The sequence below is a fragment of the Podarcis cretensis genome (assembly GCF_951804945.1).
Source record: "Podarcis cretensis genome assembly, chromosome: 3".
NCBI lineage: Eukaryota > Metazoa > Chordata > Lepidosauria > Squamata > Lacertidae > Podarcis > Podarcis cretensis.
Genome location: NC_137172.1, coordinates 95,534,756 through 95,550,296, shown reverse-complemented (window position 1 = coordinate 95,550,296; position 15,541 = coordinate 95,534,756). Strand labels below are relative to the sequence as shown.

At 39.1% G+C, this 15,541-nt stretch overlaps 1 protein-coding gene across 9 annotated transcripts in view; it reads right to left on the bottom strand.

Annotated features, from left to right (window-relative positions):
• The window catches only part of ROCK2 (Rho associated coiled-coil containing protein kinase 2), a 74,905-nt gene that overhangs the window by 9,274 nt on the left and 50,090 nt on the right, over window positions 1-15,541 (bottom strand). For 7 of the 9 annotated variants that reach the window (XM_079969621.1, XM_079969625.1, XM_079969626.1 and 4 more), the window contains 15 exons: window positions 14,289-14,424; window positions 14,082-14,173; window positions 13,650-13,896; window positions 13,272-13,378; window positions 12,319-12,478; window positions 10,571-10,731; window positions 9,117-9,301; window positions 6,756-6,825; window positions 6,076-6,179; window positions 5,773-5,959; window positions 4,322-4,415; window positions 4,124-4,218; window positions 3,543-3,722; window positions 2,982-3,132; window positions 2,519-2,695 (listed from right to left, as the gene is read on the bottom strand). In XM_079969621.1, the coding sequence (XP_079825747.1) occupies window positions 2,519-2,695; window positions 2,982-3,132; window positions 3,543-3,722; window positions 4,124-4,218; window positions 4,322-4,415; window positions 5,773-5,959; window positions 6,076-6,179; window positions 6,756-6,825; window positions 9,117-9,301; window positions 10,571-10,731; window positions 12,319-12,478; window positions 13,272-13,378; window positions 13,650-13,896; window positions 14,082-14,173; window positions 14,289-14,424 (2,146 nt within the window). The remainder of the gene's footprint in view (window positions 1-2,518; window positions 2,696-2,981; window positions 3,133-3,542; window positions 3,723-4,123; window positions 4,219-4,321; window positions 4,416-5,772; window positions 5,960-6,075; window positions 6,180-6,755; window positions 6,826-9,116; window positions 9,302-10,570; window positions 10,732-12,318; window positions 12,479-13,271; window positions 13,379-13,649; window positions 13,897-14,081; window positions 14,174-14,288; window positions 14,425-15,541) is intronic. The other 2 variants (XM_079969627.1, XM_079969629.1) reach the window with 1 other exon arrangement.

Sequence of the window (15,541 nt, the reverse complement as noted above, 5' to 3'; positions counted from 1 at the left end):
CCTATAAAATCTAAGGTGCTTCCACTGTCAATATCCTGATACACTCTGTACACATGCATATGTGTGCGCACACACACACAAACACACCCTGATTAATTGAACACAGCACTGCAGCAGTTTCTCTATTGTCTTTCCTACTAGCACTGAAAATATATTAGCAGCACCGAGCCACCAATGATTCAACCAACTTCACCTCTTTTAGATTTTAGGGGAAAGGAATGGAGGGAAGATGTATGCTATATTGTATGTCCCTATTTCCCTAATAAGAAAATGATACAATGACAAGAACAAATGCCATTTTCCCCTCTATAAACTTCTTATCCTAATAGCTTTTCATTGTTTCAGCAAAAGTCAGTTAATTATTCTTAAGCACTGTAATCTGTGGGATCTGAATACTTCTGAATTCTTCCAGTCCACACACCTGAGTGCCATTTAAATATATTTAGTACAGCTTTCTCAGCTTTGTGTTACCAGTAGTCCCTGCTCTTCCCATAGAAGATATCTGCCTAAGGAAAGTTTTACAAAAAAACAAAACTTAGTCTCTAAATGTCATGTTTCAGATCAGAGTTTTCAGATGTTCAACGTGTAAGGCAGTTGTGACAAGAGGATAAAAGGTAAAGGTAAAGGTACCCCTACCCGTACGGGCCAGTCTTGACAGACTCTGGGGTTGTGCGCCCATCTCACTTAAGAGGCCAGGGGCCAGCGCTGTCCGGAGACACTTCCGGGTCACGTGGCCAGCGTGACATTGCTGCTCTGGCGAGCCAGAGCCGCACACGGAAACGCCGTTTACCTTCCCGCTGGTAAGCGGTCCCTATTTATCTACTTGCACCCGAGGGTGCTTTCGAACTGCTAGGTTGGCAGGCGCTGGGACCGAACGACGGGAGCGCACCCCGCCGCAGGGATTCGAACCGCCGACCTTTCGATCGGTAAGCCCTAGGCGCTGAGGCTTTTACCCACAGCGCCACCTGCGTCCCTGTGACAAGAGGATGGACCAACCCAAATGTATCTATTACTTTGCTCTCATAATGTTAGAGAATGTATTGTTCCATCACCTCTAGTTGATTTCCTTTCTGATTTATTGTACCATTACACGGGAGCTAGGAAGCCCTTGCCTAATATATCATAGAAGAAAGCAGGCTACCAAAACTGAGTGAGAGAAGCAGTGCCAAAGCAGCAGCAAGTACTCAGCTTAGTGTCTTTTGTGTAGAGAGTTGGCAGTGAGACTGTGAATGTATGCTCACATACCTGCACAGTCAGTACGTGAATTTAGAGCAACAGCAAGCCAAAGGTTGGGGCACTGATTTCTGAAATGGGCCTAAGTCACCTAGTTATTTCACTGGCTGATGAGCCCTTTTGAACGTGTAACTTAAGATACCTAGATTTGGCATTGTAGATGATCTGGAAGCACACACCCTTTTAAGATCTTCCATATCATTTTTCTTCCTAAATTAAAAAATAATAATCCAGTGCACTTTCACTAGAGTGATTAATTCAGGATTGATTCATCATTTGTCTTTTAATAGATAATAATTAAATATAATTGATAACAGTCAATTTCTCAATGTAAGCATCTTCTTTTTTTAGCTTACTGAAGGGAGGAATATATGTGCAATTTGATAAACAGAAGCCACAATTTTCAAAAGTGCCATTTGAGAAACAAAATCCACAAATGAAAAGAATGTCACTCAACTTCCACTTTTAACTAACAATTCCTGTCAATGAATCAACTTAAGTTTGCAAATGTGGCTTTTGCCTCCTAGGATGGGTCAAGGAAAGGGTTAAAATGGGTGTGATGTGATTGGCCAGTGAGAATGCAAGGGGGGAGTAAAAGATAGAGTGGGAGGTTTTGAAAGTCAGTGGGAGTTGGGAGTTCAGGTTTGTCAGTTGGGAGTTGAGGCTTGGGTGTTGGAGAAGGAAGAGGGAGGCTTAGGTGTGGGTTGGCAGAGTTGTATTGTGAGAGGGTGAGAGGAATTGTTAGGTTGAGTCAGATAAGATAGTTGGGAATAATTCATTTTGAAGTTGTTAGGAACTAAGATTAGGAAACCGACAAGAGAAAAATAAACTGTAACCATACGCTTGTTCCTGCATTTAAAAATAAACTTGATTATTTATGTTCACAACTGTCTGGACTCCGTGTGTCCCCGTGAGCAGCGGGGTGGTGGCAGCGAAGAAAGCTAACTGCAGTGGTGGCACAGGGTCAATAGACCATGAAACGTCTGGGGGCCCTGTGTGATCGCCACAGCAAGCCCTAATTTTCTTAGCAGCGACTTGGAGAAAGGTGGAAGGGGCTGTTGCTAAGGGGAAAGATGCATACTGCATGCATATGCCTCTAGAGTATACTTAATTAGGAATACAATCAGTGGCTACTTTAGATTAAAAGGGCCACTTCATTCTTCACTTAGCAACTTCATTCTTCATGCAACACAACTATATTTGATTTCAACTGCTTGCAATGTTAGTAATGAAAGTTCAGAGGAGCAGCAGCATTCCATCACTAAATGGTTTGTAGGAATGTCACCTGGACTGTCAGGTTCTGAAGGGACTTCTACAGAAGACGCCGATTCCTCCTCTGAGTCAGAATCAGAGTTGATAAACACACGAGAACTGGAAGGCTTAGTGGCAATACTGACAGAGGTAGAAGAGCGTTCGTAGGTAAAAGACATTGACTCCATAGTGTGGGATTGAGTAATATGAACTGAGAACCCAGCATGATAGGGATAAAGTGCACAAAAAGTTAATGACAAAAGAGCTTTAAAAACATTTACTTCTTCAGTTATAATGGAACGGAATAGCTTTAGGGGGGTAATAATAACTATATTCTTCACATTTCAGAAGGTGCTAAAAGGTCAAAATGTTAGTGGCAAGAAGGTAGGTGAGAAAATTACATTGCTAGCGACTTTTGGAAGCTATGGAAAGGAATCAGTTTAAACACTGGATTTTTGTGACAAAAGATAAGTGTGCTAATGAAGAATGAATCTTACCATCAGCATCTGCTTCCCCTGAGCCACATGGCATACTGGTACTGTCAATGCGTATTGACTGCAGCTGTGAGCGAAGCTGTTCAATGTCACTATCTTTGCTGTCCAGAGCCATCTGCAATTCTATTCGTATCTGGCTCTCTTCCGCTATTTGCTATAAAAGGAGATTTAAGGAGCACAACTCAAACCTCATCTTATTATTAAATATTTCCCACCTTATATAATCTGGCTTACAGGATTTTCTTGGCATGCTTACTCGAAGAGCATTCTTTTAATTTTAATCCCCCTGGATGATGGCAGGGGGAGAATATGTAACCTTATGAAATAACACATTTGGGCTACAAAAGCTCATGCAATGAGAAGAGGAACAAGAGACTAAGGGCAGTAGGACTGCTGCAAAGGTTTTAGGAATACAAAGGTAGATTCAACAATTGGAAATATTTACAAACTCTACAAGGTCTGTCAACTTTTGAAACATTCTTTCAGATCAAATTCTCTTTCAGTAATTTATTAATCCATTAAGCAATTTATTGTTGCCAGGTACATCTGTGTACAGGTACATACCGCTTGCATCTCATTGATCTCCTTCTGATATTTGATCATCATCTGGGATAAATTTTCACGTTCAGACTTCAGCTCCATGTGCAGTTTCCTGTTCTCCTTTTCTTTTCTTCTAACATCAGTGTCTGCTCCTCGCTGGATAGGATTCTTACGGTTCATCACTTCAGCTAACTTATTTACAGCCTGGTGGAGGGAGATGCACAAGAAGAATAAACAGTTACCTTAGGATTACAGAATCAGATGTTTCTGCAACCCACAATTACAGCATTTTGTTTTGAGTTTTCTACTTGATCAAAATATAATATATTTTACACTGAGTTTGGCAGCTGTCATTACCAAAAGGTTCAAAGATTTTAAAAATGCTTGTCCTAAGTTTTGATCCACAAAGCCAAATAAACTATAGTTCACCAATAAAGTTTTGAATAGTTTGAACAAGGAAGGGATCAGAGAAATGATATTATATTGGAGTCTAGTGCTATAAACATTTACAGGGCTTATTTTATTTGCATTACCTGTAGTATTTTCTCTCATATATAATGTACAGTGATAACAAAACGCCTTCTCCCACAGTTTTCATACTTTACCTGTGTTTTCATTGTTCGTTCATAAGCTAGCTGTTTCTCATACTGACTCTTAAGCACCCCTATATCATTTTCCTCTGCGTTCATTTGGGACATTCCTGCAAATGAAAACAGACTCACTAATATTTGCAAAGTGAAAAAATAATAGACTCTGATATAAAAGAAGTTACTTTAAAAAAAGAAAAAAACCACAACACTCACGTTCTAGGACTTCTTTGAGCTTGTTATTCAGCTCTTCTTTTTCATTAGCAAGATTTGCGACATCACTTGTTAGCGTCCTATTTGCCTCTTCAAGCTAAAATGAAGTAGAAATTTGTTACTCTTTGGCTTGAAAAATAAACCAGCAACCTGTTCAATTATGAGTTGATACTGCTGGGATTAGGAGTTTGTAGCTACTAGAAGAGCACATGAAGGAAGTTGCGTAGAAGGAGACAAATAGGTTTAAGAACAAAATAGTGAAAAAATATAGTAAAGGGAGCTTTACACTACAGGGAAAAAAGGCCAAAAAGCTGCAGAAAGTTTAAAAACAATCAAGGCAAGGTTCAAAAGCAAGACAAATAATAGGTTGGGTTCACAGATCAACACAATTTGCAGTAGTTGAATACTGGTCACCATTCATGAGCCAGAAGAGGAAGAGTATTAAGACCAGAAGAATCTTTAAATCTTTAATTCCTATACAATGTAGCTACAATTATGTATTGGGCTACAGAAGAACTGAAAACCAACGTGAGTTGTTTGGTTCAGTTTTTATGTAATGTAAGCCAAAACATTGTACAAACACATGGGCTTCTAAAGGGAAAATTTGCTCTCCCTCTCCTCTTGCTGCTGAGATGGACTTGGTGTTTTGTCCAAACCTGAGCTTATCCTTTTCACACTCTTGATTAACCACAAGCTGTAATCAATGTTTGTTCTATGGGCTTACAGCGGGAAGAACCACATGCCTGGGTTTGGACGGCATGCTAAACCAGGGATGGGGAACCTTATGCCTCACCATACGGCCTGCAAGGCTGCTTCGGCAAAGCTAATATGGTCAGTTCTGGTGCAAGTAAAAATCTGGCTCAGCCAAAAGGGAGCAACTGTTTTGCAGGCACAAACTGTTCAGCTGATTGCCAAGCACAGCCACAGGGCCAAAGGAAGAACAAATCAACTGCACGTTTGCCCTAAGTCATGTTTTGCTTTAGCGTTACAAGCAAACTGGATCTTATGTAACAAGGTTCAGGACTGCTTATTGCAGCTCATTTTACTATCTTTTATAGCAGCAACCAATACTCCTTAGGAGAGAGAAATCAAGGACCCCAGCTACTGACTAGTCAAATTACACCTTCAAAATATTCAGTACTGAAGTATCCATGATTGCAACATGACAAAATTATACTCTGTGTAATTAGTGGGTACTGTCTGAATAGATTTACTTCTCAGGAGGCTGAAATGAACTGCAGGTGGAAAATCATATTCTGAGAAACATTTTCTCTGAGCAGTAAACATTTGTTATCTTCACTGTGGAACACATATTACCCAAGAAATTTCCAAGTTACTTACTGATGTTTTCTGCATCAACTCAATATGGCTTCGGTTTGCAGGGACTAAATCATCATGCTGAATGAGTTTGTGTCCAAAATCAAGAACTCTTGCGGAAACATCAAACTACTTACTGATCCTATTGTGGCATCTTTCTCAGCAAGTTCTTGCTTGTGCCTTGCCATCATCTCTTTAATCTCTAACTCTTTCATGATCTTTTCCTTCTCTAAATCGGAGTATTGCTCTTCGGCGATGGAGCGAGCCAACTGTTCTGAGTCAGCTTTTGTTAACGTGATCTCCAGTTGTGCGGCCAAAGAGTCTCTACAAAGAAATGATAAACTATTATAGTGGTTGAAGAAATTATTTCTATCACTTCTGAATTTCAAATAGTGGTATTCTATCGCACATGGCCAAGAATAAAACAGCCAAATTCTCACCTTTCATCCTGCAACTCTTGCATTTTTTGTTGTATATCTTTACCAAGTTTGGCCTTCTCCTCACACTCTTCTTTTAATTCCCGAACTTGCGTTTTATAGAGAGTCTGAAATTTTAAAAAGGGAAACTGATGTAAATACTGTGGGATGGGTTCAGTCACCTGAACGGAAAAAGTCCCGTTAGAAGGTTCATTTTGCCTTAACATCTACAGTATTCAAGATGTGGAATCTTGCAAGAACAGGAGCAAGTGTTCACAATGAACAGACACTAATCAGTTGCTGGCATTATCAGGAGTGAGGGCTACGAAAATGCCCTACTCAAACTAGAGCTCTAAATGTAACCAACAAATATTGTAGGTCATATCTCTCTCACATAATTGCCTTGTCACTCCAAGGTAGCAACTCACAATGTGCTATCTCTGCAGTTCACTCAGGGTACAAAGATAAGGCAATTTACTTTGATTCCACAGAAATTGCATAGTGTTAATATGCTACTATGAAGCATATTTAAAATGCAAAACCATGTTAAGTAATAAGAAAACTACCCTCATGATTGCAAACCTACTAATTTCCATTGGGGAAATATGATATTTACACCTCAGTGAGATGGCTACAAACCCCTAGAAAAATGCCTATGCTACACTTAATGAATGGAATAATAACAATGGCAATGCAGTACATACCGAAAAATATTGTTCTGCTTCAAGTTGATCCTGAAGCTCTTTCATCTGTGCATCCGCATCTTGACGTTCCCTGTTAGAATAACATGTACTTATTTTTAAAATAATATGGTTCTTCTGATTAACGGTGCTCACACACATGATTAAATTGGATTTTCTACTGCCAGACTGTTCGCCTTTCCTTGTAGTCCATAATGATAGCAGGGCAGAAGAGAACTGTTAAGAAATCCTGTTTATTTGAATTCAGCTTTAATGATCATTCTGTAATGTGCACTACAACGTATCTGATGTGAGAAGCTTTCTGTCTTGTCTACTGAAAGTTGATTTAGTTTTCTTCAGGTTAAGAACAGACCTCCAGAACAAGTTAAGTTCTTAACCCGAGGTACCACTGTATATATAATACAAGCCAGTAGAAAGCTTGTGTGTACCTTGGATACAGTGTATCCAAAATTGCTCCAAAGGGCATCAAAATTCCCTGGCACTAGTGCACACTCCACCTCAGGTTGGAGGCCACCCTAAATTTGCCTAGCAGCGCTTTTCTACAATTATCTCACTCGCTAATAAAAATACCTAGAAGCAAAGAGAAGCTGGCAGGGAGAAGCAGGAGGGACTAGAGCACAAACCCTGTAGCAAATATCCTTCTCTCAAGAATGAGCTCACTATGAAAAGGCGAAGAGTTCACAGCAGCTCACCTGTCACTATGGTAAGCAGGCCTACCATCATTTCTTTCTGAAGCCTTTCATCTTTTCCAGAATATTAGAAAATTTATAATTAAAAATAAATTAATTTTCCTTTAGAATGGACAAAATGTTTAAGGCAAGGTGTCCATATATTTACTCCCCCAACATAACTTCCTAAAACTGTTAACAGGAAGATTTTAATGGAAGACTATGTACAGAATTAGCTTATTAGAATTCTTGTACACTGAAGGCTAGCAAGTTCTGAGCTGTACATTGGGAGTACAACTCTCAAACACAAGCGAGATGCATTTCTGCCTCTTGGAAGGCCCTGCCATTGTCACAAGAGAAGGAAGGATTCAGTGCCTTATTTGCTTGTGGCCATCCTCTTGTTGGCAGATCAGCAGAATATAAGTTGTTAGTATTTAAAGTAACAATAACAAGTTAATAGAACATGTACTCATTTAAAGATACAGTACTATTTTAAAGTAATCTGATAAGCCTGTGCCTTTAATGATATTGTAATAAACTTAAATACCTTTATTAAATATCTGTATCTGAAGTGGCTTTGTACTACACCTTTACCCCACAGTAACCAGGTGATTAAATTAAAGAGGAGAGATAAAGTGGTACCTCTGGATGCGAATGGGATCTGTTCTGGAGCCCCATTCGCAACCTGAGCAGAACACAACCCGCATCTGCACGTGAGAAGGTCGCGATTCGCCATTCTGTACGTGTATGTGACGTCATTTTGAGCGTCTGCGCATGCGCAAGCAGCGAAACCCGGAAGTAACTAGTTCCGTTACTTCCTGGTCGCTGCGGGACGCAACCTGAAAAGATTTAACCTGAAGCGTCTTTAACCCGAGGTATGAATGTACGCAAGACTGAATGGTGCAGCGCAGCAGGTTTAGAAGTACCACTGGAGTGGGAGTTGAGTTTATATTATTATAAATACTCTCCCACAAGGACCTTGCTCTATTTCATAAACAATATATCAGGGAGATTATGCCCCATTCATATGCACCCACAGCAGTGTGGCCACTGCTGACAACTGCTTTGACAAGGTGAGATCTCCATACTGAAGTGGTTTCTGCAGCAACTAAGCTGCTGCATGTACATTCAAAATGGAGAATAAATGAAATGGGGGAAATCTGAATACTAATGCATGTTCTGGTACTTCTTAATCTTTCAGGGTGACCTGAAGAACAACAAGATTCCCTGCCTCACTGTATCCTCAATTCTTTACCAGCCCTTTGTCAGTTTAGAATCAAGTCTTTGTTACACATTTGATCATGTTATGTGTGGCCCCAAACTCTCCAGTTTAGCCATGTTTATGAAAGTTGTGAATCCTCAGCAACTACAATGGAACAGATCACTAAGATCATCAAGAGGATGACTGTTAGTTGCCTCCCGTGTTTCAGAGGTCTGACTGGTCTCAACTAGAAGTTGGCAGCCATCGTTGCTTCTGCAGTTCAGGCATCTCCTGAATGCATTTTTAAGCCACCAGGCCTATGAACCAGCTTAATTTTTCTTCTTTTTTTAATGGCATTTGAACCACCCTGATATTTCATATATTAGTATAGAAATACTCTTATAAATAACATTAAGTAAATATCTGTCTATCTACCTACCTATCTATCTATCTAAAGTGGAAAGAATAAACATTCCAATTGTAGAATTTGCTTACTTTCTAAGTTCATTATTTTGCTTCTCCAAGCTGAGTTTGATTTCCAACAGATGATTGTTTTCCTGCTTTAGTTGTTTTTCCGACATTTTCAGTGCATTGACATTCTGTGTTTGCATCTTCAAGTCATTTTGTGTCAGAGAACGCTTTTGTGTTTCCTGTTCTATTTTTAGTGTCAGGTTTTCAACCTACAAAACAAATGGATTCCTTTTATACATAAGTATGTTTTATGTACAAATATTCATAAAAGTAACAATACCATTGTGCTCACTTTAAGTGTGTGTTTGAAGGTAAAATGGGGACAAAGTCTGTCTTGCCAAAGCTACTTTGAAGAGCAGGTAAACATTCATTACATGTCACTAGCAGATATTTCTGCATCCACCATGGAAATCACTTTTTAAGACTGACTGAACACCGAAAGATTGAAGAAAAATAATATATATATAGCTCAAAACCTTTTCAGAGTAATAACGTCCGGAGAAGGAAGGTATCACCTCTAACACTCTCTCCACAACCAAAGGAAATTAGTTTTGAGAAAATCAACCACACTTAAAAGTTTTCAAAACATCTTGTACAGCCCTAACTTATATTATTAAAAATCATTAAAAGGTTGCTATCCTATGCACACATAACTAGAAATAAGCTCAACTAGACACAGTGGTACTTACTGATGATTAAACATGCATACAATTGGGGCTGTAAGACTACAATTTTAATCACATTCACACGGCAGTAAATTCTACAGGTGAATGGGACTTGCAACGAACACTCTTACTTGTGTCACTGTTTATACCAACACATCTTTACATGGGGTAAATGAGACTGCAATAAATGCCCCATATATATTTCAAGTAACCTACACAGGGGATTAAGAGGTAGATTCAGTACAGTACTTGGTTTGGATAAGGCCAGTGCTTTCCCCCCGAAAAAAATGTTTAGGGGTACTCTCATTTTGACTCAAGAAAATCACTATTTTATAGTTCAAATTGGGAAAAATATATACAGTAAATGAACAAAAATATAAAGATTTATGTTTAGGGGTATGCGTACCCGTGTCCCCCCAGAAAAAAGCACTGGATAAGGCACTTCTAAACATACACTGAGGTGTAAGCCTTCCCGCATCCCTGATTTTTAGTCTTCTCCCAATCCAGCACAACACCTACCCCAGCTTTTCCATGGAGTTCCCTGATCCTCAGGAATGGTTTCTCAGGGCACAATGTTTCATTGGGCAGGAGAGCCAAAGTGAGGGCATATAACGATGCATGTTAATTATTTGAGTTTAAGCAAGCTATTTGGTTACTATACCTCATCTCACACTTGTTTGTGATAAAGAACTAAGGTAAAGAAGCTAAACAGAAACTTGGTACAAAATACCACTGATGGGTGGGGAAGCCTTATGTAGACCTAATCAGGAACAACACTTACAATATATTGCAAATTTCCTCTTTAATACTTACGTTCTCACTTAATCTATCCTTTTCCTTTAGCAACTCATTTATTTTCTGTTGCGACTGCTTCAAGTCACAATCCAACATGGAGCACCGCTTCTCTACTTCTAATAAGCAGTTTTCCACTTTTAATTTTAAAACTCTTTCTTCCGAAAGCTTCTTTTCCATTTCTGTGACGCAAAAGAGAAACAAACGCATCACCGCCATTTAATGTAAGAAAGTTAATATACAGTTTGACACTGAAAATACAGCTGACAGTGAAGGACCAGCATAACTAAAATCCTCTTAAATTAGACAAAAAAATACTCTGAAGAGCCTATTTGTCAAACACTTTTCAGTTCTACCCAGCCAGCTTGAACAAGAAATTTAAGTTACATAAGCAGATCTCCTCAGCTTCAATTTATGTACTGTCAAATTTCTGCTTCCTACTCAAAGACACGTTCATTTACTGTCTACCCATATTCACTTTTGTGAAAGTGAGATACATTTTTTGATGCATGACTGCCCACCAGTTTTATCTATCTTTTATCTTTGACTAGACAGTTCTGGAAACTTCTGTACATTCCAGTAAAACATCAAATAAATTCATTAGTATTGTTAAGAGCATGAGATTTATTTCTAGCAAAATTTACATGCAAAAAAGTTTTTTTCTTTCTTTCCCAAGCTATTCAATGCCTGTCTTAAAAGTGGCAAGATGACCTAAATTATCTGGGTACGACTGACCTCAATTCTGTCAAAAACATTTTAAATGCCACCCTTGCTCATCCTTTTGTTGTTGTTGTTGTTGACAAAACATAAAACGTCAGACGCATTCAGAGGCACCATTATGCAATTTGTAAGACCCTTAACAGCAAATTCTGTGATTGCCTGTTCAGAACTTAAGTCCCATTGGGTCGAATCCAACCAAGTCACTGCATGAGCAAATTACTTCTGCTTGTGCCACAGAACTTCCCTCCTGCTTCTCCACCCACACCTACCTATCTGCCCCAGAGGGTTGGAGGAATCCAGAGAGGAAGTTCCATTGTGCAGGCGTTAGTTGTTCCACTCACACAATGATTTCACGGAATACAACCCATTGGGTTCAATGGAGGCTACTCTCAGGGATGTGATCACAGAACTGCACACTAAGACGTATGGATTGCTGAACATATGTACAGTGGTACCTCCGTTAAGAACTTAATTCGTTCCGGAGGTCCGTTCTTAACCAGGAACCGTTGTTAACATGAGGCACGCTTTCATTAATGGGGCCTCCCGCCGCTGCCGCGCCGCAGGCGCGTGACTTCCACTCACATCCCGGGGCAAAGTTTGCAACCAGGAGCACCTACTTCCAGGTTAGTAGAGCTCATTACCCAAAGCATTCGTAAGAAGGACGGTACGTAACCTGAAATTCCACTGTAAATATGACAGCCACAGTGCCCATGTTGTCGCTGCCTCTGACCAAACCCCCATCACCAAATAGGAGTTCTGAAGCTAAACCGTCTTAGTTTATACTATGCCAACACAACTAACTTGTTCTAATAAAGTTTTGAATTCAGATTAGCCATTGTGGATGGTGGCTAGAGAATTGGACTTATACGGGAAAAATCCAGTTCCATCTCCACTCAAGTATGAAGCTGGCTGCGTAATTATCTCTCAGTCTAAGCCAAAGTACAAAATTACTGTGAGGCGAAAATGCTGCTGTGATTTCCTTGAAGAAAGGATGTGATATGAATATAATAAATAAATGAAGTTATGAGTGTGTGACATTAAATGCTTACCTTTCATGGCTTCAGATTTGGCTTCCTCAATGGATTTATAGCTATTATTTTTGTCTGCTAGTCGGGCTTTAGTTGCCTTATGTTCATTTTCTTCCTGCTCCAAGTTCTGCTGCATGACCTTAAGCTTGTACGTCATATCTATCTCCATGTTGCTCTTCTCCTGTTAAGTAAACACACAAAAATGAAATTGCTTGACTATAATCCCACTAGTGCCATAAACCAAAAATATGCAATCTGATTGGAATGCCTGTTCAGTCATTACAAGAAAAATATAAGCTTTGATTCACATTTCTGACTTTGTCTTGGTCTTTGCCCAATAAAAGACTAACCTTATGGCACACATTCATTTGGAAACAGGATGTTTATTAGAAGTGCTGTACATCACCCACCCCCATCACAGACCAATAGAAACTAGTGTTGCAGCATGAGGAAGATCTTCTGAGATAAAAACTTTCTGATTCTTCAGCATCGCTAACTGGCTAGCAAGATTAGCTGACATTCTTGGAACAGAAGCAACATAACAATCTCAACACTCTTCACACATCCCAAACTCCATATCCCCCATTCCCTCCATTTCTCAGCTTTCATCAAATAATTATTTACATAAAATATATCACAGCTGCCCTAACCTAAAGTTATCATCAACTATTACCACTAGAAGACAAAAGCTGCAAGAGATGGTCCTTAGCAATTGCTTCAGACTTAAAGCCAGCATAAAGGTCACAAACTAAACAGGATATGGTGAAAACAGGGCATGATACATTCACAGAAAAACACTGCCTCACTCTCACTGGGGAAACCCAGCCAGATGGGTGGGTTATAAATAATGAATTATTACTATTATTACTACTATTGCTGCTGCTATAAAAGGAATTATGAAGATCAGAATGCCACAAGTACTATATTTGCTGCATTAAATCAATAAACAACATTCAAATATCTGAGTTGTTTACCTTTTCCAGATCTGTGAATCTGTCTTGTAATTGTCTTTTCTCTGTCTCCATTTTAGTTAATATAGTCTTTCCATTTTTTACTTCTTCCTCCAAACTAGATACTCGGCCTAAAAAATGTTGGAAGAGGTCAACAAGAAAAAGAACGTTAGCCATGTGTGGCATTAAAATGCAAGGTTTTATGAACTGTGATTTAAACTAGAAAATCTATCTTCCAGATGCTTTGATGGTGTCGGAATAATTAGCAAGAAAATGTTACCACTTCTTGATCAACTAAATGGAGGGACAATAGTAATTTTTACTGAGTATGTCAATGAAACCCGAATTAAAACAAGGGCAGTTATGCAACACTGAATATTTCTAGCACACTGGTTCTCATACCCTGTAGATCATTGATAATCTCCGAGCCATGTGTTCGGTCTCTTCTTTCAGATTCTAGAGCTGACTGGAGATTGAGGAAGTCCTTCTCAAGTCTCAGCTTAGTATTCTCCAGCACACAGTTCTTATCCTGCAAATCTCTGTTATTAGCTTCCAGCTGCTGAATCTGCTTTGTACTTTCGGTCTGGTTTTTTCTCAGCCTGGCTGCTGTATCAGACTCAGTGCGGAGCAAAGCATTGGCTTCATCCAGCTATTGAACCATGAAGAAATTTCAGAGTTAACTCACCAACCAAAAACGGTCAGCCTTTAACCATGTTCAAGATAGTATTACTGCAGCAAAGCATTTCATCATCAATTTTTTAAAAAATAAATATGACAATTCTAACTTAATCCCTCAGATTTTGGTCTTAATTTACAAATAGAAATGTAATTTACCTGTCTTTGTAGTTGAATGATTTTTTCATTGGATATTTGAGAGTTCTGATTCCTCTTTTTCAAATCTTCAAGTTGATCTTTTAAACTGTTAACTGTAATAAAGACAGTAAGTTAAACACAAAAGCCTTTTACAAATTCCAAGCACCAATAACACAGTGTTGTTCAACATTGTTCAGCAATGGCTCTTCAAGATTCTGGTTCACATACCATCATTTTCTAGATTACGTTTTTTATCTGCCTCATGTTCTGCTTTCCGCTGATATTCTGCATTCTTGTGCTGGAGAAGAGCTCTCTCTCTTTCCAACTGTCTTAAGGCAGATTCTAGGTTTTTTCTTGAGGTTACCTGGTAAGAATAGATGGAATATTTCTCTTTTAAGAAATTGGCTGAAGGATGAAGGCACTTTTCTGAAGTTACAACACAGAGCCTATCAAATCTAATTAATGCTCTAACAACTCAAAATGTTTCTCATTTGGCTACAGTAAATATACTACATAATGTTCAGCAGATGTGTGCACACAAATTCACTAACAACCACAAAATTTCCAAACAGCAAAACAGTCATGCAGTTTTGGATCTACAGTGTGGATCCAAAGGCCCCTCAGGCAATCAGAAGGGAACTACCCACAGTAGCCTCTACATCCCTACCATTTCATGGATAGTTCTTCAGGTGGCACAGTGAGCTAAAATGGGTGAAAGGGACTAGGAAAGCCCAACTACTGTTACAACTCCATGCTTCAAAACTCTAGTACAAAGTCTATATATCTGGCCCTAAGGAGTCCAAATTTAAAATGCAATTCATATCATACTGAAACCAGCAACAAAATTCCCAAGTCTCTATACCAAATTAAGGTTTGGTATAGGCCCCTTTATACATGAATTAGATATAACTGATTACCAGAAATTAAGAGCTACACTGTGGGTCACATTACTTCTTCACTATCACCATTCCCCAATGTCCACACATTAAGCATAGATTTCTGCAAGCTGTTGGAAATGCACATCCTCCAGGAATAAATGCATACTCCTCTGAGACTGGAGATAATATTTATACTGGTTGAATGCATATCCACTCCAAATGAATTGTGATTTCAGACCTCCCCAAAATGCGTATCAGACTCTGAGGAGCACCAAAATGGACTTGTGTGTTGTATTGGCAAGGCTGTTGGGTTCATATGTTGGGTTCAGCCATGAAGCTCCGTAAAAGGCCTTGGGCAAAACACTCTTCTTTCAGTATAAGTAACCTCAAAGGTAAGGCATGAAAACCCCATGTAAGCTGTGCTAAGTTCCTTAGAGGAAGTGCAAGATGTAAATATGGTGAACACAAAAAGCAAAATTCTAATCATCTCCTCTGGAAACTATCTGCAATGTAATACAATAACTGATTACATATTAACCCGCTTATTAATATAGCATATGGGTGCGAGAAATGTTATCTCCTTTTTTATTCTACTAAATACTG